This window comes from Morus notabilis, unplaced genomic scaffold (genome assembly GCF_000414095.1).
Source record: "Morus notabilis unplaced genomic scaffold, ASM41409v2 Scaffold538, whole genome shotgun sequence".
Lineage (NCBI taxonomy): Eukaryota > Viridiplantae > Streptophyta > Magnoliopsida > Rosales > Moraceae > Morus > Morus notabilis.
In genome coordinates, this window is record NW_010359796.1 from 702,695 (window position 1) to 728,254 (window position 25,560).

General features: G+C 31.7%; 1 protein-coding gene across 2 annotated transcripts; it reads left to right on the forward strand.

Annotated features, from left to right (window-relative positions):
* Window positions 1–17,999: 17,999 nt before the first annotated feature.
* LOC21405754 (putative leucine-rich repeat receptor-like serine/threonine-protein kinase At2g14440) lies at window positions 18,000–25,560 on the forward strand. 2 transcript variants are annotated; one of them, XR_002901952.1, is made up of 10 exons: window positions 18,000–18,319; window positions 18,406–19,461; window positions 20,183–20,333; window positions 20,920–20,991; window positions 21,738–21,806; window positions 22,311–22,379; window positions 22,943–23,020; window positions 23,840–24,048; window positions 24,844–25,100; window positions 25,169–25,560. XR_002901952.1 is itself a non-coding variant. In XM_024163645.1 (9 exons), the coding sequence occupies exons 1-9, from the start codon at window positions 18,229–18,231 to the stop codon at window positions 24,945–24,947; spliced, it is 1,899 nt and encodes a 632-aa protein (XP_024019413.1). In that variant the 5' UTR covers window positions 18,000–18,228; the 3' UTR covers window positions 24,948–25,560. The 2 variants fall into 2 exon arrangements, 1 of the variants encoding a protein (XP_024019413.1); XM_024163645.1 differs by having other exon boundaries at window positions 24,844–25,560.

Consider the following 25,560-nt stretch of genomic DNA (forward strand, 5'->3'; position numbering starts at 1 on the left):
TGGCTCCGGGTAGTTGAAAACATGGCTTTCATGGCTTATTTTTGTGTAGCTTTTTTACACTGCTTTTTATCTGCAAATAATTAAGCAAAAACTAGACAAATTCCAATTAAAAATATTATGAATAAAAATAATGGATTTGTTTAATTAAAGCTTAAATATTTTAATATTATATAAATCAAAAGCAATATTTATGGTGCATTTTCATGCACTAATCAATGGGCTTGAATGTAAATAAAGGCCACAAAAAATGACAAAAAAGTAAAATGCTGTCAAAAAGCCTTCGGCCCCCGTAGTGGGGCGCTCAGGGGCCGAGATAGGCAAAAAATTTATAATTTTATTTATGTTTTACACTCAGAAATTAATATACTATTTTTAGGAATGAATTTAACAAGCGGCACCATTTTTTGATGAATATTCTTTTTTTATAATTTTTATATTTTTCGTCTTTGAAAAATAGAATAAAATAAAAATGATGTCAAAAAGATCAGAAATATTGCAGACACGATCCTTACATTTTTCAGGGCATGCCTGCAAACAATGGCCCCAGAAAATGACAGAAAAAAATAAAACGCTGTCAAAAAGCCCTCGACCCGCATAATGGGATGCCCAAGGGCCGGGATGGGTAAAAAATTTACATTTTTATTTAGATTTTGCATTCTAAAATTAATGTACAATTTTTAGAAATTAATGCAACTAACGGCACCATTTTTTGAAGATTATTATACTTTTTATCATTTTCTTTATTTTTCATCTTTGATAAATAGAACAAAATAAAAATGATGTCAAAACCTTCTAAAATTTTGTAGAGACCATCCTTACATTTTTCTGGGGATGCCTGCAGAAAGTGGACCCAGAAAATGCAAAAAAAAAAAAGTAAAACACTATCAAAAAGCCCCCGGAACGCGTAGTGGGGTGCCCTGGGCCGGATTGGGTCAAAAATTTATATTTTTATTTATGTTTTATATTCTAAATTTAATATTCTATTTTTATGAATTAATTTAACAAGCAGCACCATTTTTTGATGAATATTCATTTTTTTATGATTTTCTTTATTTTTTGTCTTTGAAAAATAGAATAAAATAAAAATGATGTCAAAAAGATCTGAAATTTTGCGGACACAATCCTAACATTTTTTTGGGCATGCCTGTAAAAAATGACCCTAGAAAATGACCAAAAAAAATATAAAACGCTCTCAAAAGCCCCCGACCTGCGTAGTGGGATGCCCAGGGGCCGAGATGGGTCAAAAATTTATATTTTTATCTAAATTATGCATTCTAAAATTAATATATGATTTTTAGAAATTAGTGCAACTAACGGCACCATCTTTTGAAGACTATTCTATTTTTTTTTATTTTCTTTTCTTTTCATCTTTGAAAAATAAAATAAAATCAAAATGAAATCAAAATGTTCTGAAATTTTACAAATTCGATCCTTACATTGTTATGGGCAAGCCTGCGAAAAATAGCAACCAAAAAGGGCAAAAAAGAAAAACACTGTCAAAAAACCCCCAGCCCGCGTAGTGAGGCGCCCAAGGGCCGAGTTGGGTCAAAAATTTATATTTTTATTTACATTTTACATTCCAAAATTAATATATGATTTTTCAGATTTAATACAACAAGCGGCACCATTTTTTGATGAATATTCTATTTTTTATGATTTTCCTTATTTATCATATTCAAAAAAAATAAAAATAAAACTGACATAAAAAAATTATGAAATTTTACAGGCACGATCCTTACATTTTTTTGGGCATGCCTGCAAAAAATGGGCACAAAAAATGATTAAAAAAAAGTAAAACGCTGTCAAAACGCCTTCGACCCGCGTAGTGGGAGGCCTAGGGGCCGGGATGGGTCAAAAATTTACTGTTTTCTTTATTTTTAAGAATTAATTTAACAAGTGGCACCATTTTTTGTTAAATATTCTATGTTTTACTGTTTTCTTTATTTTTTGTCATTGAAAAATAAAATAAAATAAAAATGATGTCAAAAAGATCTAAAATTTTGCAGACACGGTTCATACATTTTTCAGGGCAAGCTTGCAAAAAATGGTCATAGAAAATGATAAAAAAAAGTAAAACGCTGTTAAAAAGCCCCTAAGCCGCATAGTGGGACGCCCAGAGGCCGTGATAGGTCAAAAATTTATATTTTTTTTTAAATTTTGCATTCTAAAATTTTGATATGTTTTTTAGAAATTAATGCAACCAACGGCACCATTTTTTCAAAAATAAAATAAAAATGATGTCAAAAAATTTTAAAATTTTGCAGACACGATCTTTACATTTTTCTAGGTATGGTTGCAGAATATGGCAACCAAAAATAACAAAAAAAAAGTAAAACACTATCAAATAGCCCCCGGCCCGCGTTGTGGGCTTCTAAGGGCCGAGGTGGGTCAAAAATTTTGATTTTTATTTATATTTTATAATCTAAAATTAATATACTATTTTTAGGAATTACTTTAACAAGCAGCACCATTTTTTGATGAATATTCTATTTTTTCCTATTTTTTACTATTTTTTTTATTTTTCGTATTTGAAAAATAAAATAAAAAAATGATGTCCAAAAGATCTGAAATTTTGCAGACACGATCCTTACATTTTTCTGGGCATGCCTACAAAAAATAACCCTAGAATATGACAACAAAAGTAAAACGCTGTCAAAAAGCCTCCGGCCCGCGTAGTTGGTAGTACATGGGCCGGGTTGGGTAAAAAATTTACTTTTTTTATTTAAATTTTGCATCCCAAAATTAATATACGATTTTTAGAAATTAATGCAACAAACGGTACAATTTTTTGAAGAATATTCTATTTTTTATGATTTTCTTTATTTTTCATCTTTGAAAAATAACATAAAATAAAAATGATGTCAAAATATTTTAAAATTTTGTAGACACGATCCTTACATTTTTCTGTGCCTGCCTGCAAAAAATGGCAACCAAAAGTGACAAAAAAGTAAAATGCTCTCAAAAAGCCATCCGCCCGCGTAGTGGGGCACCCAAGGGTCGCGATGGCTTAAAAATTTACATTTTTATTTATGTTTTGCATTCTAAAATTAATATATAATTTTGAGGAATTAATGCAAGAAGCGGCATCATTTTGTCATTATTATTCTATTTTTTATGATTTTTTTTATTTTCCTTTTTGAAAAATAAAATAAAATAAAAATGATGTGAAAAACATCTGAAATTTGCATACACAATCCTTACATTTTTCTGGGCATGCCTGCAAAAAATCGGCCAAGAAAATGAAAAAAAAAAAGTAAAACACTATAAAAAAAACCCCAACCCGCATAGTGGGGCACCTAGGGACCGGGATGGGTCAAAAATTTACTGTTTTATTTAAATTTCTCATTCTAAAATTAGTATATGATTTTTAGGAATTAATACAACAAACGGCACAATTTTTTGAAGAAAATTCTATTTTTTATTATTTTCTTTATTTTTCGTATTTGTAAAATAAAATAAAAATGATGTGAAAATGTTCTGAAATTTTGCATACACGATCCTTACATTTTTCTGGGCATGGCAGGGAAAAATAGCAACTAGAAAGGGTAAAAAAAATAAAAACACTGTCAAAAAGCCCCCAGCCTGCGTAGTAGGGTACCCAGTGGCCGGGGTGGGTCAAAAATTTATATTTTTATTTATGTTTTGCATTCTAAAATTAATATACGATTTTTCATAATTAATGCAACAAGCGGCACTATTTTTTGATGAATATTCTATTTTTTATGATTTTTCTTATTTTTCATATGTGAAATATAAAATAAAATAAAAATGGCGTCAAAAAATTATGAACTTTTACCGACACGATCCTTACATTTTTTTGGGCTTGCCTACAAAAAATGGCCATAAAAAATGACAAAGAAAAAGTAAAACGCTGTCCAAAAACGCCAAGGAGGCGGGATGGGTAAAAAATTTACATTTTTATTTATGTTTTACATTCTAAAATTAATATACTATTTTTAGGAATTAATTTAACAAGCAGCACCATTTTTTATGAATATTCTATTTTTTATGATTTTCTTTCTTTTTCGTCTTTGAGAAATAGAATAAAATAAAAATGATGTCAAAATGATCTGAAATTTTTCACACATGATCCTTACATTTTTCTGGACATGCCTGCAAAAAATTACCCCATAAAATGACAAAAAAAATAAAACGCTGTTAAAAAGCCCACGAACCGCGTAGTGGGATGCCTAGGGGTCGGGATGGGTAAAAAATTTACATTTTTATTTAGATTTTGCGTTATAAAATCAATATACGATTTTTAGAAATTAAAGCAACTAACGGCAACCTTTTTTTGGAGACTATACTATTTTTTATGATTTTCTTTATTTTTCATCTTTGAAAAATAAAATAAAATATAAATGATATCAAAATGTTCTGAAATTTAGAAGCGACCATCCTTACATTTTTCTGGGTATGGCTGCAGAAAATGGCAACCAAAAATAACAAAAAATTGTAAAACACTGTCAAAAAGCCCCCGGCCAATGTAGTGGGGCACCCAGGGGCCGGGATGGATAAAAAATTTACATTTTTATTTATGCTTTGTAATCTAAAATTAATAGATGATTTTTAGGAAATAATACAATAAGCGGCACCATCTTTTGATTAATATTCTATTTTTTACTATTTCTTTATTTTTCATCTTTGAAAAGTAAAATAAGATAAAAATGATGTCAAACAGATCTGAAATGTTGCAGACACAACCCTTACATTTTTTTAGGTATGCCTGTAAAAATGGCCCTAGAAAATGTCAGAAAAAAGTAAAATGCTATCAAAAAGTCCCCGGCCCGCTAGTGGGGAGCCCAGGGGCCGGGATGGGACAAAATTTTATTTTTTTCTTTAAAATTTGCATTATAAAATTAATATATGATGTTTATGAATTAACGCAACAAACGACACAATTTTTTGAAGAATATTCTATTTTTTATGATTTTCTTTATTTTTCATCTTTGAAAAATAAAATAAAATAAAAATGATGTCAAAGTATTTTGAAATTTTACAGATTCGATCCTTACATTTTTCTGGGCAAGCTTGCGAAAAATAGCAACCAAAAAAGGCAAAAAAAAAAAGAAAAACACTGTCAAAAAACCCCCGACCCGCATAGTGGGGCGCCCAGGGGCCGGGTTGGGTCAAAAATTTATATTTTTATTTCTATATTGCATTCTAAAATTAATATACGATTTTTCAGAATTAATGCAACAAGCGGCACTATTTTTTTGATGAATATTCTATTTTTTATGATTTTTCTTATTTTTTATATTCAAAAAATAAAATAAAATAAAACCGACATAAAAAAATTATGAAATTTTACAGGCACGATCCTTATATTTTTTTGGGCTTGCCTGTAAAAAATGGCCACAAAAACTTACAAAAAAAAGTAAAACGCTGTCAAAAAGGATCCGGCCCGTGTAGTGGGCCGCCTAGGGGCCGGGATGGGCAAAAATTTACATTTTTATTTATGTTTTACAATCTAAAATTTATATAATATTTTTAGGAATTAATTTAATAAGCGGCACCATTTTTTGATGACTATTCTGTGTTCTACTGTTTTCTTTATTTTTCATCATTGAAAAATAAAATAAAATAAAATAAAAGTGATGTAAAAAAGAACTGAAATTTTGAGACACAGTCTTTACATTTTTCTAGGCATGCCTGCAAAAAATGGCTCTAGAAAATGACAAAAAAAGTAAAATACTGTCAAAGAGCCCCCGATCCGCGTAGTGGGAAGCCCAGGGGCCGTGATGGGTCAAAAATTTACATTTTTATTTATATTTAACAATCTAAAATTAATAAACTATTTTTAGGAATTAATTTAACAAGCGACACCATTTTTTAATGAATATTCTATTTTTTACGATTTTTTGTCATTGAAAAATAAAATAAAAAAATGATGTCAAAAAGATTTGAAATTTTACAGACACGATCCTTACATTTTTCTGGGCATGCCTGGAAAGAATGGCCCTTGAAAACGACAAAAAAGTAAAACGCGGTCAAAAAGTCCCCGGTCCGCATAGTGGGGAGCCTAGGGGCCGGACTGTGTAAAAAATTTTCTTTTTTATTTAAATTTTGCATTCCAAAAGTAATATATTATTTTTAGGAATTAATGCAACAAACGGCACAATTTTTTGAAGTATATTCTATTTTTTATGATTTTCTTTATTTATTGTCTTTAAAAATTAACATAAAATAAAAATAATGTCAAAATGTTTTGAAATTTTGCAGACACGATCCTTATATTTTTCTGGGCATGCCTGCAAAAAATGGCCCCAGAAAATGACAAAAAAAACTAAAACGCTGTCAAAAAGCCCCCGGCCCAGGTAGTGGGACGCCCAAGGGACGAGATATGTCAAAAATTTATATTTTTAATTAAATTTTACATTCTAAAATCAACATATAATTTTTAGGAATTAATGCGACAAACGGCACCATTTTTTGAAGCATATTCTATTTTTTATGATTCTCTTTATTTTTCATTTTTGAAAAAATAAAATAAAATAAAAAACGACGTCCAAAAAATTATGAAATGTTGCAGACACGATCCTTACATTTTTTCTGGGCATGCCCGCAAAAAATGGCCCTAAAAATGACAAAAAAAGTAAAATGTTGTCAAAAAGCCCCCGGTCCGCTTAGTGGGGCGCCTAGAGGCCGGGATGGGTTAAAAATTTATATTTTTTTTGTATATTTTGCATTCTAAAATTAGTATATGATTTTTAGGAATTAATGCAACAAGCGGCACCATTTTTTGTTGAATATTTTATTTTTTTATGATTTTCTTTATTTTCATCTTTAAAAAATAAAATAAAATAAAAACGACGTCAAAAAAATTATAAAATTCTGCAGACACGAACCTTACATTTTTCTGGGCTTGCCTGCAAAAAATGGCCACAAAAAAAAGTAAAACGCTGTCAAAAAGCCCACGGCCCGCATAGTGTGGCGCCAAGGAGCTGGGATGGGTCAAAACTTTATATTGTTATTTATGTTTTGCATTCTAAAATTAGTATACGATTTTTAGGAATGAATACATTTAACGACACCATTTTTTTATGAATATTCTATTTTTTATGATTTTCTTTATTTTTTGTATTTTAAAAATAAAATAAAATAAAAATGATGTCAAAAAATTATAAAATTTTGCATACACGATCCATACATTTTTTTAGGCTTGCCTGCAATATGAATATATAGTATTATTACACCTATATTATAATTCTACTTAATATATATTTTACATATATATACATTTCCCTATTTATATCGTTTTTAGCGTACAATTTTGAATACTTGAACGGTCGATTCTTTTGTTTTTGTCTTATCTTTGTGAATTTCAAATAACTATAACTAAAAGGGAATCTATTTAACATAAAATGACAAAAAAAAACGCTGTCAAAAAGCTCCCGGCCTGCGTAGTGGGGCGCCTAGGGGCCAGGATGGGTAAAAAATTTACATTTTTATTTATGCTTTGCATTTTAAAATTAATATATGATTTTTAGGAGTTAATGGAATAAGCAGCACCATTTTTTCAGGAATATTCTATTTTTTATGATTTTCTTTATTTTTTATTTTTGATGTAATAAAATTAATAGTTTATATAGTAATTTAATAGTAATAAAATAGTTTAATATTAAAGAAATAGAAAATAGAAGACACGATCCTTACATTTTTCTGGGCTTGCCTGCAAAAAATGGCCCAGAAAATGACAAAACAAAGTAAAACGCTATAAAAAAGGCCCCGACCCGCGTATTACATTTTTATTTATTTTTTACATTGTAAAATTAATATACAATTTTTAGGAATTAATGCAACAAACGGCATCATTTTTTTGATGAATATTCTATTTTTTTGATTCTTTTTATTTTTCATCTTTGAAAAATAAAATAAAATAAAATAAAAATGATGTCAAAATTTTCACAATGAGTCTCTCTTTTTTGAAAACTCAACTTTTTTGTTGTCTACTATTTATTTACTTAGTAAATGTTTTATTTATAAATTTTAAACAAAATTAATATTTGTTATTTTTAATTCAGTGAATAAACTACTTTGTCTTTAAAAATTTGTAAATATATTAATTTTTTATGAATTTAAAAAAAAAAAAAAGGAGTTCTCCTCTCCTCACATCTTTAAACTTTTCAAATTGAAATAATTATTCCTTAACTTTCCAAACCCTAGATATTATTCTCTAACCCTAATGTTGTTGTCACCGGTCACAATAACACTGTCAGAAAGTATGCCTTTGTCAGGGCAGATTGGGCAAAAGGAGAGTTCGTCATTGCGATCCTTGCATGGCTTTGAGATGATCATTGCATCATGAATCTCAAATAACTTGCTATGTTGGTTGTCATCGTGAGCTTCCTACAGCTCACGATAATCATCGTGAGGTCGAGGATGTCTCGTGATGATCTTTACCATCGTGAGGCCGAGTGACAATGATGCACAAGCATAGTCCACATGCATTCCCATCAGTGGAGAGAGAGATAATTCATAGAGCTGCAAGTTTCCCATCAGTCTGAGGTCTGTCACTGTCAATTTGAGGCCCAGTCTGGCTCAAATCTCCGGGATTAGTTGGGCCGATATTTTGAGCCAGAAAGCACCCGAACACTCTTTTAAAAAAAAAAAAAAAAAAAAAAAAAAAGGAGAAAGAGGAAAATAAATCAAGATTTGAGATAAATTAAAATTAATAGGTTAATAATTTACATAAGTTAATAAATAGGTCAAATTACTGTTTTCGTCCATAATTTATCTGGTTATGAACCATAACTTGACAAGTTATTCACAGTTTTTATCCATAACTTATCTGATTATGAACCATAACTTGACAAATTTGTTTATAACTTATCTGGTTATAAACCATAACTTGACAAGTTATAACCTATTAATTTCTATAACTAAAAATTAGCATATATATTTTCTTAAGCTTTTCATATTGACATATTTTCTACTATTTCCAACAACAACAAAATTTAGAAAATACTTTATAAAGTCTGGGCTAGGCCCATTGGGCTTTACGACCAGATTGGCCAGACCCTCCCCTTTTAGGGAATTCTCGTTCTGGTCATCAGGCTGGACAGTCTAAATTTTCACCTTTAATTGTGTGTTAGAATTTTTAAATAGTAATTTTGATAAATACTATTTAAAAGTGCATGAGTCAAGATTTTTATCCTTTACTCTTGATTCATAACATTTTTAATCAAATAATTACACTAATAAAATGGTATTTATCAAGAATAAGAGATAAAAATCCATACGCATGTACTCTTAAAGGTAAATTCTCTATTGTTTTCATTTTCAAATCTAAATTTACAAAATTTCCATGACTTACAACATTATTTCCTATAAATCCTGCGATTCATGTTTATTTCTTGTCTTCTTTTCCCTTTAATTAATTAGTTTGAACAGCATGCATTGTGAATTTCTGCTAAACAAAATTTCTGTTTCTTTTTTTTTTTGGTGACAGGCGAATTTCTACAGGTTTCCGAAGCAAATAATAACCAACATTAAAGTTTTTTTTTTTTTTGTTTTTTTGTTTTTTTTGGTGGGACATTGAGGTGTTTTTTATTGATCCTTTATTGCCAATATAAGTACTGATGATGATTAAAAAGAAAAAATAGATTATGTTAGAGCATAAGATTGGTACGTTATGTAACTGAAACAAGCTCTCTAATTAATGATATGTTTTTGGACTAGTGTAACATTTGTCCCACATAGTGCATTTATATATTTTGCCATGCACAAAATTAAATCAATTAATGTTGATGGGGACACAACCAAAATGCTGATTCTTTTTGGGCTGTTGCGAAAGGTATTACCAGTGATTGATTCCTTGACGTGTGTGTTTACACGTCCATATATGTTATATATATTTGCGTGACATATATCTAATCCCAACTAGCTTTCTTTTACAAATTTAATTATGTTTTTATAATAGTTGAATTAAAAAATAGTTGCCTAATTAATGTAGACGCTTTGAAAACATATAAAGTATATATTCTGATATTTCTCAAAGTTCGTATCTAGATCTGGCTAAAAGTTGTTTAGAACGAAAAGATTAGTGACTTATAAAGCAAAAAACCATATATAAATAGCCACTTGAAGATCAGGAATTGTACATGTCTTACAAAATTTTGGCTTTCTTCACACTAGAACTATAAAATAGTAATATAACATATCCAAGGGATCCTAATTGGAAGCAACAATTAGCGGAAAAAAGTGCATGTCACGGGAAAAATTCCGTGCAACCCGCCTAGCAAGACAGACAGCAAATAGTTAATTACATTATTAAATTGAATGATTAGTTTATAGTTTTTATTTATTAAACATACTTAAGCAAAGTAAGTAAATAACCAATAGAACTATAATTAAAAGTTGTAGTAATTTTTTATTAGAAAAATAAATTACAAGCTGTAGGAGGTCCCCCATTTTCCGTTGTAGCAGATCCCAGGCTGCATGTGTTGCATTAAATTACTAATGAGAGTAGTTGGAAGGTGGAAGATATATTTTTTGCCAAATTAAAAGTTTTTTACGCTCTTTTTGTCAGAGCCATTTATCAAATTAGGGTCTGAATTTATTTACGTGCCCAAAATATAAAAATGGGTGACCGAAAGTTCAGTGTTTGTGTTAAGTGAGAGTCAAGATCTTCCAACTATTTGGTTAAATTTATATCTGTTTTCTGGTGAGAATTCAAATATAAAAAGCGAAAGGGCTACTCATAGATGTGTTTATTTGAATTGCTTCACATTAAAAAAAAAAAAAAAAAAAAAAAGGAAGGAAAATTTTAAACGTTTCATCTTTCATTAAATTATGTGTTTACTGATAAAATTGAAAACAATGGTTTGATGAGCTTCACACAGAACAGAGAATTAAAAAAAAAAAAAATCCTTTCACCCTCATTGATCATAATCATTCCTTTTAGCGTTTAACATGCTATAAATCATTGATAAGTTCACCTGATATAAGCCAATGATTATAATGCAAAATGTCAATTTAGTAATATATTGGTAAAATTCTTATTGTTAAGGTTAATAAATCTAGGGTATGTTTAGTTCACCTGAAAGCTAAAAGAAAAAGAAAGAGTAGGGTTTCTTTTTCCTATTTAATCACGTGTTTATTTACAAAATTAGGACTGATGGTAATTCAATGATCTCATTACATCAATATGGCTGGAATGAGTTAAAAGACGACATCGATTCTTGCACTTTATTTATTTATTTATTTATTTTGTGTGCTAATGGAGACATAATACTGAAAAAGCCACAAAAAGGGTTAGAAATACAAGGGAGGGATAAAGCCCAGAAAAAACAACAACCGGAATAACATCTGGAAAAACCATTAAAAGGCTAAAAGATGACCAGTGGGTCTACGATCCAAAGCAGACTAATGAGACATTACGCATGTATATACTAAAAAGAGTGAGTACAAAATTTATTTATATATCTTTCATATTCACATGTTATAAACTTATTATTTATTTATTACACAAAAAATAGTAATTACATGGATCAGATGTAACTATTACTATGTTCAGCAATTCTACTTTCTACTAAGTAAACATATTAGATAATTTTTACATAAATCAAATGATATTATGCCTAATTCAACCTAACAAAACCAGTTTATTAGGGGAGGATTACCCTCACCTTATTAAGTGGATCATACCAATATTTTCAGCCAATGTGGGATTCTAATCATAATTGCTCATATGTTAGTTTACCAATCCATTCTAAAAACTTAAATTATTAGGAGGTGAGCCAATAATAATTTTATACTTTAACAGTTGTGCCTTCTGTGGATATAATTTTTCTTCCTCAATCCTAATATATATATACTATGAACTATTCTGCACAAAAAAAAAAAAAAGGTCAATTATGAACCGCAAAGGCCGTGAGTTTGTATACTTAGGGACCGTTTATTTCGCAGATTCGAGTTTTTAATTTAAGTTGAGATGCGACATTTTTTGAGAACTTTTTACTGTAGTAAAAAAAGTTAGATGTTACATTTTCTTAGAATTTTTTACTGTAAAAACTTAAAATTGAAAATTCGAATCGGTAAAATGAATGAGGCCTTAGTAACATACAAGTGTAGTATGAACTTGGCATTACTTTAATGAATAATGACAAAATAATTGCTTGTCCACTTTTGGCAGATTCGTTGTTGAATTTGTTTTTTTTTGTTTTTAGTTTGGATAATAAATGAGTAGAAGGGAACTTCTGGTGCGTTTGTTTTCTAAACCAAATTCTTATTTTTACTATTATATCTCTCACTATCTTTGTTATTTTCCCTTCCTATGTAAATGAAATGGAAAAAACATAACGAAATTTGGTACTGCTACTCTGCCAAAAAATAAACAAACACACAATCTACTTGGCACTTGTTGGGGCGAAAAGTCGCCTTTCCCTTCGGCAATTGCTACCTCGCTTAATTCGAGTCTTTAAAGTAAGTTTAACGATGAAGGATCCTAAAAAAGACCTTTTTGTCGTTCGTCAATAGAAAAGCTCAATAAAAAAAAAATCTAAAGTTTTAATACAAAAAAATGAATTTAAATTGTAGGCTAAAGAATATGCAGGGAATTCCAGAAATGAATTCTAAATTTGACAGTTGTTTAATAATTACATAGTCTTATGAGATGTTTATTTTAAAAGTTTGTCTCTCATTTTGAATCATAATTATTAATTTTTTATAATATTTTTATCATAAAAATTAAAATTATAAATTATAATTTTAAATCTATTAACTAAACGTCTCATTAATCACTCAAATAATCACTCAAATAAGCTTGATTGAGCTCTAAGTTTGACACACACATTTCTATTTTTTTATTTGCAAAATCCTCATAAAATGTCTCGTCAGTTCATCATTATGCCTTTTATGTTCCAACACACTTTGCAGCTTGCACGAAAGCCTGGTGTGTTTTGTTGATTATAATTGTGCCATCACCGTTTTTCTTGCACCCTTTTTATATTTAAATCCATATTAAACGTAATTAGTCTGAAAAGAAAGGAAAGATAAAAGTGTATGTGCAGTTTCCCAAACATCGTCTCGGGGGTTTGATCAGCTTCTTTCTGCTCCTTTTTCTAGTCACTCTGTCGTCTGAAAGGCAATGTAGATTATCCTGTACAAAACACTCGACGCTCAAATCAGAAAAATATTCATGGACAAAGGAATGATGGAAGAAATTAATGAAATGTTTATTTTAAAAATTCATCTTTAATTTTAAATTATAATTTTTAATTCTTTATAAATTATAACTTTTAATTCATAAATTAAACGTCCTATAAAAAATATTTTGAAATTAACTAGAGTAGAAGAGAGATCTCCCAGTTAAGCTTTATCCCATTCTATTTATACAGTGAGCGTCATGATCAATCAATCAGATGAATTTTCTTATTTTTCTTTGATCATGACACATCACCATTTATTCCGAATAAGGGTTCTCCTAAGACGTCCTTTTCAATTATGTTATTCACTTTATACGTGTCTAAGTCTTATTGGTTGTGTTAGTCTAGGAAGAAGGGGGAACACATGTCTCAGTTTTAGGACAGTGTTTTCCCCTCACATGTGTCGTTCCCACATTTTTCTCAACCTCGGTCTATTTCGATCCATTAGAATCCTCTGGCGATATCAATCTAGGCCCTCAATCAAGGTCCATGCATTTCCCTCAATCGAGTGGGGGTATCGATTAGTTTGCTCGGTCTTGCCTGAATTGCTTTTCTCAGTCCTGGTTCAATTTGAATTATTGGCATGTGGCGTGATCCTACTGCGGGAGTGAAAATCTCCTTAACAAAAAGGAAAAAAGAAGTTTGAACAATATTACTATACAAGATGGAATAGCAATAATAAATGTTTTTAAGGGCAATTATGAATCTAAACATATTTTAATGTGGTCAAATATGAAATAACGGATTGCTGCATCAATGCAACTAGAATGTTTTAATGAGTATTTATCGTCCAATTTTACCCATTATAAAATAATTATCATGTGTTGAAAACATGTTCCCTAGGAAATAACTATTAAATTTTTTTTTAGGATTTTCTCTGGTCGGTCTCTCTACCGTAGTACCGATTTATAACTATTATATCTTATTAAAATTACATTAAATTTAAAAAAATATATTAAACAAATAATTTTTAATACATATATGACGACTGAAAAATTACCTATAATTCATTTTTTCTGCCATTATCAAATAAACTCTCCTTTTGTCATTCTAACCAACACATTATTTACTGAATAAATTTATATAAATATATCTCTTCTTAAATATCCTTTTTCTTTTATATTTAATACAATTTAATAGCCAAAAATTAAGATGTTTTTGAAGTATTTGACTTATTTGTTGGTCTATGGAAGAGTGGCACTATGAGCGTGTTTGGTATCATTTCTGTTTTTATTTTTCACATTTTTGAGATAAAAAAGAAGAGATTGAGGAGGAAAACGCGTTTGGAGGAAAAAAAGTGAAAAAATGGAAACAAAAATAGCTTCGGTTTAGTATAAAATGACTTAAAAACTGAAAACGAATTTAAGTCGTTTTTCATTTTTAGTTTTGGGTGGATGCCTTTTTTTTAGGTAAGTAGGTGTGGGCTTAAATAAACTAACAAAGTGCTCTTAAATTAAAAATAAAAATTGTATAACTAAATGGAGTTTCAGTTTTTTCTTATACTATAAACAATCTCTTAATAAAACTACCTAACACATTTTCAAAAATAATTTTTGTTTGAGATTAAAAATCTTTTTATTTATAGTTTCATATGAAAAACAGAATCATTTTGAAACCAATTCCAAACGCACCTAATACTTTTCATTTTTCAACTCCAATAAAAACTGACATAGAAGTGAGTTTTTTAAATTGGTGTTAATTTTCTCCAAATTTGCAATAACATCTAATTAATGAGTCACATTATATCAAGTTTTCTGTACAACTTCCTTGTTTGACATGCTTAACGAGCTAACCATTATTTTCATATCATGCTAAAAATAGTTAATAGGATAATTGCCTTATTAGTTTAATGGCTTTGGACTACAAATTTACCAAAAAACTTTACAACAATGTTGAAGATCTTTTTCTTGAAAAGTAAATTTCCACAAACCCACTATAAAAAGAAATTTGCACTATAAAAAGAAATTTGCTACGTACTGTTTAGCACACTCGGTGGATTCCCAGCTTCTGTCATTTTCCTCCCCCGCTATATCTCAATCATTAGCCCAAATGATTAACGCCTTACATTTCACCAAGTATACATAATTAAGGAAGAAAAATTTTGTATATACCTATAATCAAATAACTATTTTTCTGCTTGGATGGTCCCAAAAAAAAAAAAACAGAGAGAGAAAGAAAAAGAAGCTACGGTCCTACATGGATGCTAAATTCCGTTCTTTCCGCTGATTCGAGTTTAGAATTTGAGTTTTACTACAGTAAAAATCTCTCAGAAACAGTCACATCTAATTTTTTTACTACAGTAAAAAGCTCTCACACAACATCACATCTCAACTCGAATTAAAAACTCAAATTAGCAAACTGAACGAGCACCTACCATATGAAAACAAAAGAATAATACTATTCATTACGTTTATTTTTCATTATTATGAAAAATTGTTCAATAATAACTTTATATGACATTTTGGTTTGTTTGAAACTTATCACGCTATTACAAAAATACCTAAATAAATTTTGTTTCTTGAAAAAAAAAAAAAAGGAGTTAGGGGCAGTTTTAGATTTTTACTTGTTACATACATGGGATAAAGATTAGGATTGTGACTCGTTATAATTTGAAACATGCTTGTGTAGCGATACTCACAAATCTAGTATGGGTTGGGAATTGTTCAAAGATAAATGGAAGAAAGTGTGCTGTGAAGACCAAACTATTCACTTGTCTCACTTGAAAAAGTACCACACTTTGTGGTGGGTTGATGAAGAGTGTATAATAGACTCCTATGCATTCAAGAGATAAGGTAATTAAGCTAAAGTTATGAGATTCTAAAATTTAAGAGTAAAGTGGAGTGATTCTAAAGTTTTTAGGGCATAAGTGTGAATAACTCAAAATTTAATTTTAATTTTACGCTCGTAGAACATCTATGGGAGCCAATATGCCATTTTTCTTTTTCGTTTTGAATGAGAGAAATTCAAAGAATTAAGGTCTCATTTAGTTCGCAGATTCAAGTTTTTAATTCGAGTTAAGATGTAATTTTATGTTAGAACTTTTAACTATAGCAGAAAAAATTAGATATAATTTTTGTGAGAGTTTTTAACTGCAGTAAAACTAGAATTGAAAATTTGAATCGGTGAAATAAATGAGACCTAAGATAGTATGATCTGTGGTGAAAATTTTTACAGTGTGTTTGGTAGGGTAGAAAATATAGAGGAAAGAAAATAGATGAAAGATTTTAGAGAGAAAAATAAAATTTTAAGTTGTTTGGTAGAGAAAAAATAAGAAAGGAAGAAAAATAAAAATCTATGATGCCCATTAATTTTTAATTTTTTTAATTTTAAAAAGAAAATAAGTGACACAAAATTAAATAAATAAATAAAGTAAAAAATAATAATTTTAATCTTTATCATTTATCATATTTTTATTTATATTAAAATATTATTATAAAATATTTTAAATTTAATTTTTTTTTCTTTTATTAAATAATATGAAAAAAATTATTTTACTTTCTTCACTTGTGTATTTCATTTTTTCTTTATTTCTCTTTTCTATCTATTTTACAAAACATAACATTAATGTTCATTAGACAAGTGGAATGGGTGTGCAAATAACCCTTATAATAAAATAAAAATGTAATCATGATATATTTACGAAGATTTTAATATAACAAACGACGTGGAAAGTGGAGTGTGCAGACGTAAGTATAGGCTGTCACCCACGTTCCTAATCTAGAAGCTCTTCAAGAAACAATTTCCATCGTTTTCGTAATTAGCCAATTTTCTTGTCAAAAGTGTGAACAGCTTCAATCGTCTCGTCTAGCCACTTGGGGGTGAAATGAAATTCTCTGGTGCAGTTGTAGCTGCCCTATTTCTGGTTTTCATTAGTGGGGTGTTCACGTGCAAAGTTTAGAATTGTACAAACTAACCCTTTTTTTTTAATTTTTAAATTTTCCTATTTATTGGTCACTCACAGAGACTTAAAAACATTCATTCATTTCACCAATTTAAATTTAGAATTTGATTTTTATTATAATAAATTTTTTTTAAAAACAGTCACATTTAATTTTTTTATTACAGTAAAATTTTTTTACATAAAATCACATCTTAACTCAAATTAAAAATTAAAATCAACGAACTAAACGGGTCCAATATTTACCAATTTCTACAATCTTGAGGTCCCCAGGTGGCCACCAGTTTATCATGTTTTACGCCTTATTCGTTTTGTAAATTTAAATTTTTAATTTAAATTGAGATATAATATTTTTTAAAAATTTTTAACTGTAATAAAAAAATTAAATGTGATATTTTTTATAAATTTTTAATTATAAAAACTTAAAATTAAAAACTCAAATTTATAAAATAAATGAGGCTTTAATAATTCACCTACCTTAAGTCAATTTCTCCTCTACATTTAAAAAAAAAAAAAAGAAAGTAGTTAGTAGAAAACATTATTATCTGAAAAACCATGCTTTTGCAGTAGCTCAACATATCTACATTGATGTGACAGTGTTTATATTAACATATTAAAAGAAAGAAATATTCAAATCATAATTATGCATTTTTTCCCCTCACTTGTTAACTGCCATGTAAAAATCAAGCGAATCCCAAGCAGTTGAAGTAATTAACTTTGGCCCGTTTACTCTCCGGATTTAAGTTCTCGATTTAAATTAAGTTGTGATATTTTTTTAAAAATTTTTAATATTTAATAAAAATATAAAACATCACATTTTTTAAAAAATTTTAACTTCTCCTTATTTCTTAATTTATTATTAGTTTGGTTGAGCAATAGAGTAGACTTTCTATCACGTCTGTCTAATTGATCTAACTAAAGTGTAAAATAAAGCAAGTATAAACAGCGTCCTGATTCAACGTTATCAAAAGCAATTAAGGCCAAATTTTGACCAGAAAGAGCCAGATAGCAATTTCTCCCATTTCACTACTATACTTCCAGCACCAATTTTGGCTCTCACACACACTCTCTTCTCCGCAAATCTCGCCACTCTTCTTTTTCTTTCTTTCCCTTTATACAAAATTCGCTTCCATTTCAGTCCCCACAAAAAAATTAACTAAAAAAAAAAGAAAAAAGAAAACAATGTCCGAAGTTCTTCTCCTCTCTCTGTCGCTACTTCTTTTCTCTTCCTTCTCCTCCGCCGCCGTCGCTCCGCCGCAATCCTATCCCTTCGGTGAGTCACAGCACTTGCTCTGAGAAGTTAACTAACTTTTTAACTGTCATTAACTGTAAAAAGTCTCGTTTTTCTTTTTTCGGCAGGAATTTCCTACCACATAGACTGCGGCGGACCCACCGACTCGACGGACCAGTTCAACACTTCGTGGCTTTCGGACAGGTTCTTCACCGGCGGTTCGACGGCGATCGTCTCCGAGCCGCTCCGGTTCCGCCACTCGCAGGAGAAGACGCTCCGCTACTTCCCCTTGTCGTCCGGGAAGAAGAATTGCTACGCAGTCCCCAATCTCCCCAACGGAAGGTACTATGTACGGTCGTTCACGGTGTACGACAACTACGACGGAAAGTCTCACTCTCCGTCGTTCGACGCCTCCGTCGAAGGCACCGTAGTGTTCAGCTGGCGGTCGCCGTGGTCGGAGGACCTCGCGCGCTCCGGCGCGTACTCCGATCTCTTCGCCTTCGTCTCCGACGGCCAGGCCGATGTTTGTTTCTACAGCATTGCCACTGATCCGCCTGTAATTGGAACTCTAGAGCTCGTCCAGGTCGATCCGGAGTCGTACGACTCCGGCTCAATCGTAAGAGATTTCGCTCTAGTCAACTATGGCAGGCTATCCATGGGGTCAGGACAATGGGGACCGGGATTCAGCAACGACACTGACCTCTTCGGACGTTCGTGGCAGTCCGACGCCGATTTCCTTTCCCCGGAGACAAAGAAGTCCGCAAAGGAAGTGACCACGAGGAGCACGATTATCGCCGGGACCGAGCGGAGCCCTAACTATTTTCCGATGAAATTGTTCCAGACGGCGGTGAAGGCTGTCGGTGCCGGGGCATTGGTGTACGAATTGCCGGTAGACGCGAAGCTCGATTACTTGTTGTGGTTCCATTTCGCGGAGATCGATCCGGGCGTGACGAGGGCGGGACAGAGAGTGTTCGATTTGGAGATCAACGGGAAGAATGTGAAGCAGATTGATATATTCAAGGAAGTCGGTAGCTTGCATGCGTATAGTTGGAATTACACGGTGAAGAATCTGAGCAGTACGGTTCTGACTGTGAAGCTTGCGACGGTGGCCGGAGCGGCGTTGATCAGTGGGCTAGAGAATTATGCGCTGGTTCCGGTTGATCTCGCCACGGTTCCCGAACAAGGTATAGGAAATTTTCCACTCTTCCAAACACCATGCTTTTTTTTTAAAGGATTTGAGATGAAATAGAAGGGGATAATTGTGATTATTTCCATGATTGGAAAAAGTTATTGACTTTGACTTGTTAAAATCGCGTTTGGTTGGACAGTTGGTTTTCTTTCACTTTTAATCCCGGCAAATTTCTTAACGAGTGAAACAAGTAGTAATTAAAATAGTTGTAATTCTTTTGGAAGGATTTTATTATGACTGGGAAAAGACCTGAAGATTATAAAGTTTGTTTGGATGTTGAGAAAATGCAGGGAAGTGTATGTATTTGGGTTCCAGAAAAGGAAAGATATTTCCTCAAGGAGCCTAATAGTACTACCCTTTTTTTTTTGTTTTGCTTAAGCCTAATACTACTAGTTATTGGGCTTTTATAGCTCTTAAGCAATGAGAATTGAATGGAAAAAAAAAAGGGAAGTTTAGGGTTGGTTTCTTTGCTTTCTCGGCAACCAAAGTTAGAACAATTTCTTTTTTAGTATAGAAATGAACAAGCAGCAGTGGTGGAAGTAGAAGTAAAAGACTATGGTGGTCTATGTAAAAAGTTAAGGCGTGCATTAATAGATAAAAACTATTTTTGGGCTTACATATGTAGTTGCTAGTATCTTTTATTGCCAAAATAATGCCTCAATACCAGTTAGCTTCTTTTTCAATATAAGGCGTATTGATGGAGTGTTCTTCTGCAGTTTTTGCTATGAGAGCATTGAAAGACTCACTTCGTGTTCCTGATAGAATGGGTTGGAATGGTGATCCTTGTGCTCCAACCAGTTGGGATGCTTGGGAGGGAGTTACGTGCCATGTCAACAAGAATGGGACTGCCCTTGTCATATCTCAAATGTAAGCGTCCACTTTACTTTCTATTTCGATTCCCAATGGCTACTATTGTGGAGGACTTAATCGATTTGAAAGACTAAACAACGGAATTAGGATATAGCACGTGAAGGTGAAGCACTCGATTATAAACCTTTCACTAATCGATGAGCAGCAAATGCACCTTACAGATCCAAACTATATGAGAAATTATGATGCATGAGCATACTTGAACATGGGGGCGGGCTACATGTCTTGGGCCTTGAAGAAGTGCATGAGCCTGTCTGTTGGGTGCGCCCGTGGATTCTTAAAGGACTCCGTGAAGTAAAGGATCAAACGAGTAGTGCTTGGGGTGGATTCCCGAGTCTCATCTTGAGTGGTGTTTGAAGAATTTGATTGCGCCTCTCCTATCAATTGTAATTTTTGGGAGGAATGATTGTGCCACTTCTACATCGAATTATAACTAATATAGTTTAGCAACCAGCCAATTGATAATATCTTTTAAGCTGCTTCATGTTGGCCTTATTTCATTAATTTTCCATTTTTGTTTCAAAGCTTTCATCTTAACCATTACTTATTCACTCCTGATTTTGATTGTTGCAATATATTTCAGAGACCTTGGGAGTCAAGGTTTGAAAGGGTATATCAGTGACCAGATTAGTCTCTTGTCAAACTTGGTAAGCCTGTAAGTACCATCTGCCTACTTTTTGACCATTGAGCATCCTTTCACTTCTTATCTTTGCAATGTTGAGGGAGCATGTTGTGCTATTATTTCTCACTATATTTCTTTATCCAGGGGTATGTATCTTTGTTGCTGCTGATCAGTCATACATACTATGTCTTCTATAAACTCGTGGCATTACCTACCTTTTTTCTTTTGATTTTCTTTCTTCAATAAGAATTTCATTATTTACTGGTCCGGTCATGGATTCTGATAACCTGAACGAACAAAATCTCTCTAATTAGCCTTAATCCAAGTTTTTTTGTATGGCTAGCAAAACTATGGTGACAAAGAACACCGTGCATGTTATGCCAGATTCCAAGTAATGCAGTAAGGCTAAACCTTCGCATAGATTTTCTTGATTGGAATCTACTATCTTCTAGAATGTATTTATGCATGTTTGGAAACCATGATAAACATTCTTGATTAGATAATTGTTTGTAGATTGACATCGATACATTTTTGCTACCGCATGTCTCGAGAATGGAAAGCGTTGTAATTGAATTTGACTATCTGAGGTCGACTCTTTCAGTAATAGACCAGTCAAATTGCTTTTTTTGTCTCTCCTTTACTTTTATATTCTGCACGTTTCTTCTATAATGTTTGTTTAGGTTTCATCCCCGTTGTTTCTGATTGTATACTTAATGCATAATTCACTTCTTATGCGTGCAATTTATCATTTAGAAACTATTTCTTTTATTGTTTTGTAGTAACTTGAGCTCTAATTCTTTGGAGGGCACGTTACCATCTGGATTAGGTGAAAAGTCTTTGTCTCGGATGTAAGTATCAGCGTTATAACATTATAGTAATGATTATATTTGGTTTGTTCTGGTTTTAACTTAATTTTAACTTGAGCTTCAAAACTTTCTTTTTTTCTTTTTAAGTTTTAACATGTAAAAATCTCATTTCATCTATGATTGATGCATCATCTTTGTTGGAGATGTGGCTTTTTCTTATTAGAAAAGCGTATGGTCAAAGTTAACATGTTTTAAATTTTTAGCTGTCTTTTTTTTTTTTTTTACTTTTTTTTCTGAAGATTTTTGTGCTGTTCTACAAATATATATATGAAAGGATAAGGGTGTGGGCGGTACTCTTTCATCTGCTTGTACTCTTAAATAGCCCATTTATTTCACTTTTGAAGTTTGAAAGGAAAATTTTTTCCTAGTTAGCTTAGTTCAATATTTTATTTGGTTTCATTTTTATGTTTTCTTTTTTCATTTTTTTTTTCGTTATATATGCTTTTATATTATATACTTTTTCCCCCGGGACCTTGTGCTCTGTAGGGATTTGTCAGACAATCAGTTCACAGGATCCATACCTGAAACTTTAACAACTTCATCGCTGCAGCTTGTGTAAGTGTATTACCCCTATTTATTATGATCCACTTGGCATTTCTGAAACTTATATGTTCAAATTGAAAAGTTATTCTTAATTTCATTATTCAAGTTATATTTCTAGATTATTCCTAGACATGTTTCCTTGTATTTGATCAATTTTTGAATGTAAGGAAGTTTTCTTATAAAAAGAAAATTATCATTGAAATACATGCTGAACAATTGCTTAAAACCATCTAAACATTAACTGAATATTTTATGCGGTATGAACAAACGAATCCACTCTCCTTTTACTCCACCTGTTCCCTTAGAAATAGAAAGAAATAAGCATTTATATCCATTTGAATGGGACAAATTGCACTATACTTCTAAGTCCGACCCTTTAATTGTCGATTTGTTTGCTGAACCTAATACATTGAAAAGGGAATTTGATCTGACTTTCTGAAAGGGGATTTGAACTGTCTATTGGGATAAAAAGTGAAATCATCTCCATTTGAAAGGGAGGTTTAAATTGTCCACTTATGTGCTGAACCAAAAACATTTTTCTGATTGTCCTTCTATAACATATTTTCTTTTAACAGGCTATTGAATGATAACTTATTGGAAGGACGAGTACCAGAGGAACTATATTCAATTGCTGTGCATGGTGGAGCTATAGAGTATGTCATAATATTTCCATCCTGCCTTAATTTCCGATTCTTTTAAAAAGACAAAATAAACAAATATGTGAAATTATGAATACCGTGGCAAGTATCTGTGGTCAACTCGATAACCGTAGATTATATTTATAGATTCGCGAACCTTGGATCTCTTTTTACAAGACAGCTGCCCAGGTGTGGGTGGCTTCCTTTCAAAAGGCATTCTGTGGCTTCCTTTCAAAAGGCATTCTGTGGCTTCCTTTCAAAAGGCATTCTGTGGTGTGCTCTGCCCTAGTTTTGACCTTCCTTCTCCCTTTGTGTGCTTGTTCTGGGGGAAAGAGATTGTGATGAGGAACAAATGCAGACCTTGATTATTTATTAATGATAGTTAAATTAAAATTACGCGAGCCTTCTCTATCTTAAGTTCTTTACTCTTTCCTTTCTTCCTAAATGTCTCTTCTCCCTTCTTCATACGCCTTGCATCAGATTGTTCGTTAAAAGTAGCATCTCACTTCTTTTGGTGCATGTTACTGTATGGAACACATTTTCCTAAATTTTCTTTAAGTTACTACATTTGAAAAACAAGAACAATTCCGTTGCCTGCATCAATCTAGAAGTTGTAGAAGTATGTATAAAAATATTTAGCCTTTCCTTCACGGGTATCTACAGTACAAATTACAACCAGTTTTCAGTAATTCAAACTTTTTAACGAGCGTCCTAAGTTCGGAGATTTTCCATTGTTGTCTTCTTCTTTTTAATCTCGTTTGTAAGACATGATTGAGCCCACTTACTAAAAAGAAGATTGACAATAATGTTTTTTCCATTTTTTTTTTATGACAGTCTCTCTGGAAACAAAGGGTTATGTGGAGTGCCATCTTTACCAAATTGTCCTTTATTTTGGGAAAATGGTGGCTTGTCTAGTAAGGGAAAAATTGCAATAGGAGTATCGAGTGCTCTCATTTTCTGTGTGCTGTTGTTAGTTGTGTACATCTTCTGCATTCGAAGGCGAAGAAATGATTACGACTTTGGACTGCCTCAGGATTTGATGTGTAAGTATGCTTTCCAGTCTATTTAAGTTTTTACCAATTATTTTCTTTCAGAAAAAATAGTTCCTCCATTCTTTTTCTATCTTGAATTGGTAACTGAATATTGGTATCCCCTGCGGTTGATACGACAATAATCTGTTCGTATTAGTCTTTTTATTTTTAATCTAATAAGCACATTGCAAGAGAAGACGGTGCGTTTCAATGTTCTTTAAAAGCAGAAAATGAAATAAAAGCTCCACTTGTGAGGAAAAAAATGGTTTCAACTTTTGGTTGGCGTATGACTGTCTTGGCTTGGTTATTTGAGCATGATTGGAGTGTTCCTCCTTATTTAACACTTCAAGAAGGATGGTTTTGTCAATAACTTGGATCTCCACTTCACAAACTACTTACTTTTCTTTGTTTCAGTCTTTTAAGGGGTGAAATTTTTGGCATCTAACCTGTTGGTTATATGATTTCTTGTTTGGACTACAAGTGTGTTCCACTGTCAAATTTTGATTTTTTGCCATCTTAGAAATCACAAGATTGCTATTGTTGTACGACTTTCAGTTACCAAAGTGACTCTTTCTTGATGCATTCCTTATGGATTATACTTCTATTGTTAAGATGCAATTTCATTTAATGCTAGTTCTTAGCATGCAACTGCTTGTAGGCGTCTAATTTTTCATCAGACAACCAAACATATTCTGCGGCTCACGTAGGAATTTTAAGCATTTTATGTCTGTTTAGATATTATGCATCTACTTGGACTTCTCTACTAATAACTCGACTATAATTTCATACTTTATGCCTACTTCGCAGCACTTTATGCAAAGAGAAATAGGTATCAGAGACAAAAATCATTGATGCTTCTTGAGATGGAGAGTCAACATGCCAAGGCATTGCCAACACCTTATACTCAATAACTGATTTTCCCCAAAAAGGAGAATCATGATACCAAAAGATATAGCATTTCTCTGCTTAATTAACTAGAAGACGTATAGAAGGGAATTTCTTGAGGCCTAATTTTTTGATTGCGATATGAGAGCAGGCTCTGCGGCTGATTCAGAACTCGGAAGGTTAGATTTCATCATGGTTTTGGCTTTTTCCAACTTTTTGTTCTTGGAATGAGATGCTCCGGATACAGTCTCTGCAGGATGCAATGTATCGGAATATATGCTTTACATACTGACCCCAACACACAAGGCATCACCAGCCTTTGCTTCCCTTCCCAGTTCCCTCAATGTAACATACCCACGTGGCTTTTGCTGAGTATCTGATGTGAATTCAATTCATAGTTCAATGCATGGAATAGAACTACACAAAAATGGACCAACTGGTCCTGGATTTTACTTTTAACTAACATGATCATCAACTTTAGTTCTTTCTAATTTGACCATGTTGAAAGGGCTGATTGATTAGCCTTGTACTAGTGTTTATTTTGAATTTTTGACCTGTAACGTGTACTCCTGTAATGAAAATTTCAGAGCTAAATTAATTGCCCTCTTGGTTTTTCTCTTTTATGGAGTAAAAAACAAG

Bases quoted from the DNA above. Each gene is read 5' to 3' on its own strand.
- LOC21405754 (XM_024163645.1), top strand. From the start codon at position 18,229: ATGTCCGAAGTTCTTCTCCTCTCTCTGTCGCTACTTCTTTTCTCTTCC. The intron at 20,992-21,737 runs GTAAGTACCATC...ATTGTTTTGTAG, and splicing joins TTGTCAAACTTGGTAAGCCT to TAACTTGAGCTCTAATTCTT. The intron at 22,380-22,942 runs GTAAGTGTATTA...TTCTTTTAACAG, and splicing joins ACTTCATCGCTGCAGCTTGT to GCTATTGAATGATAACTTAT.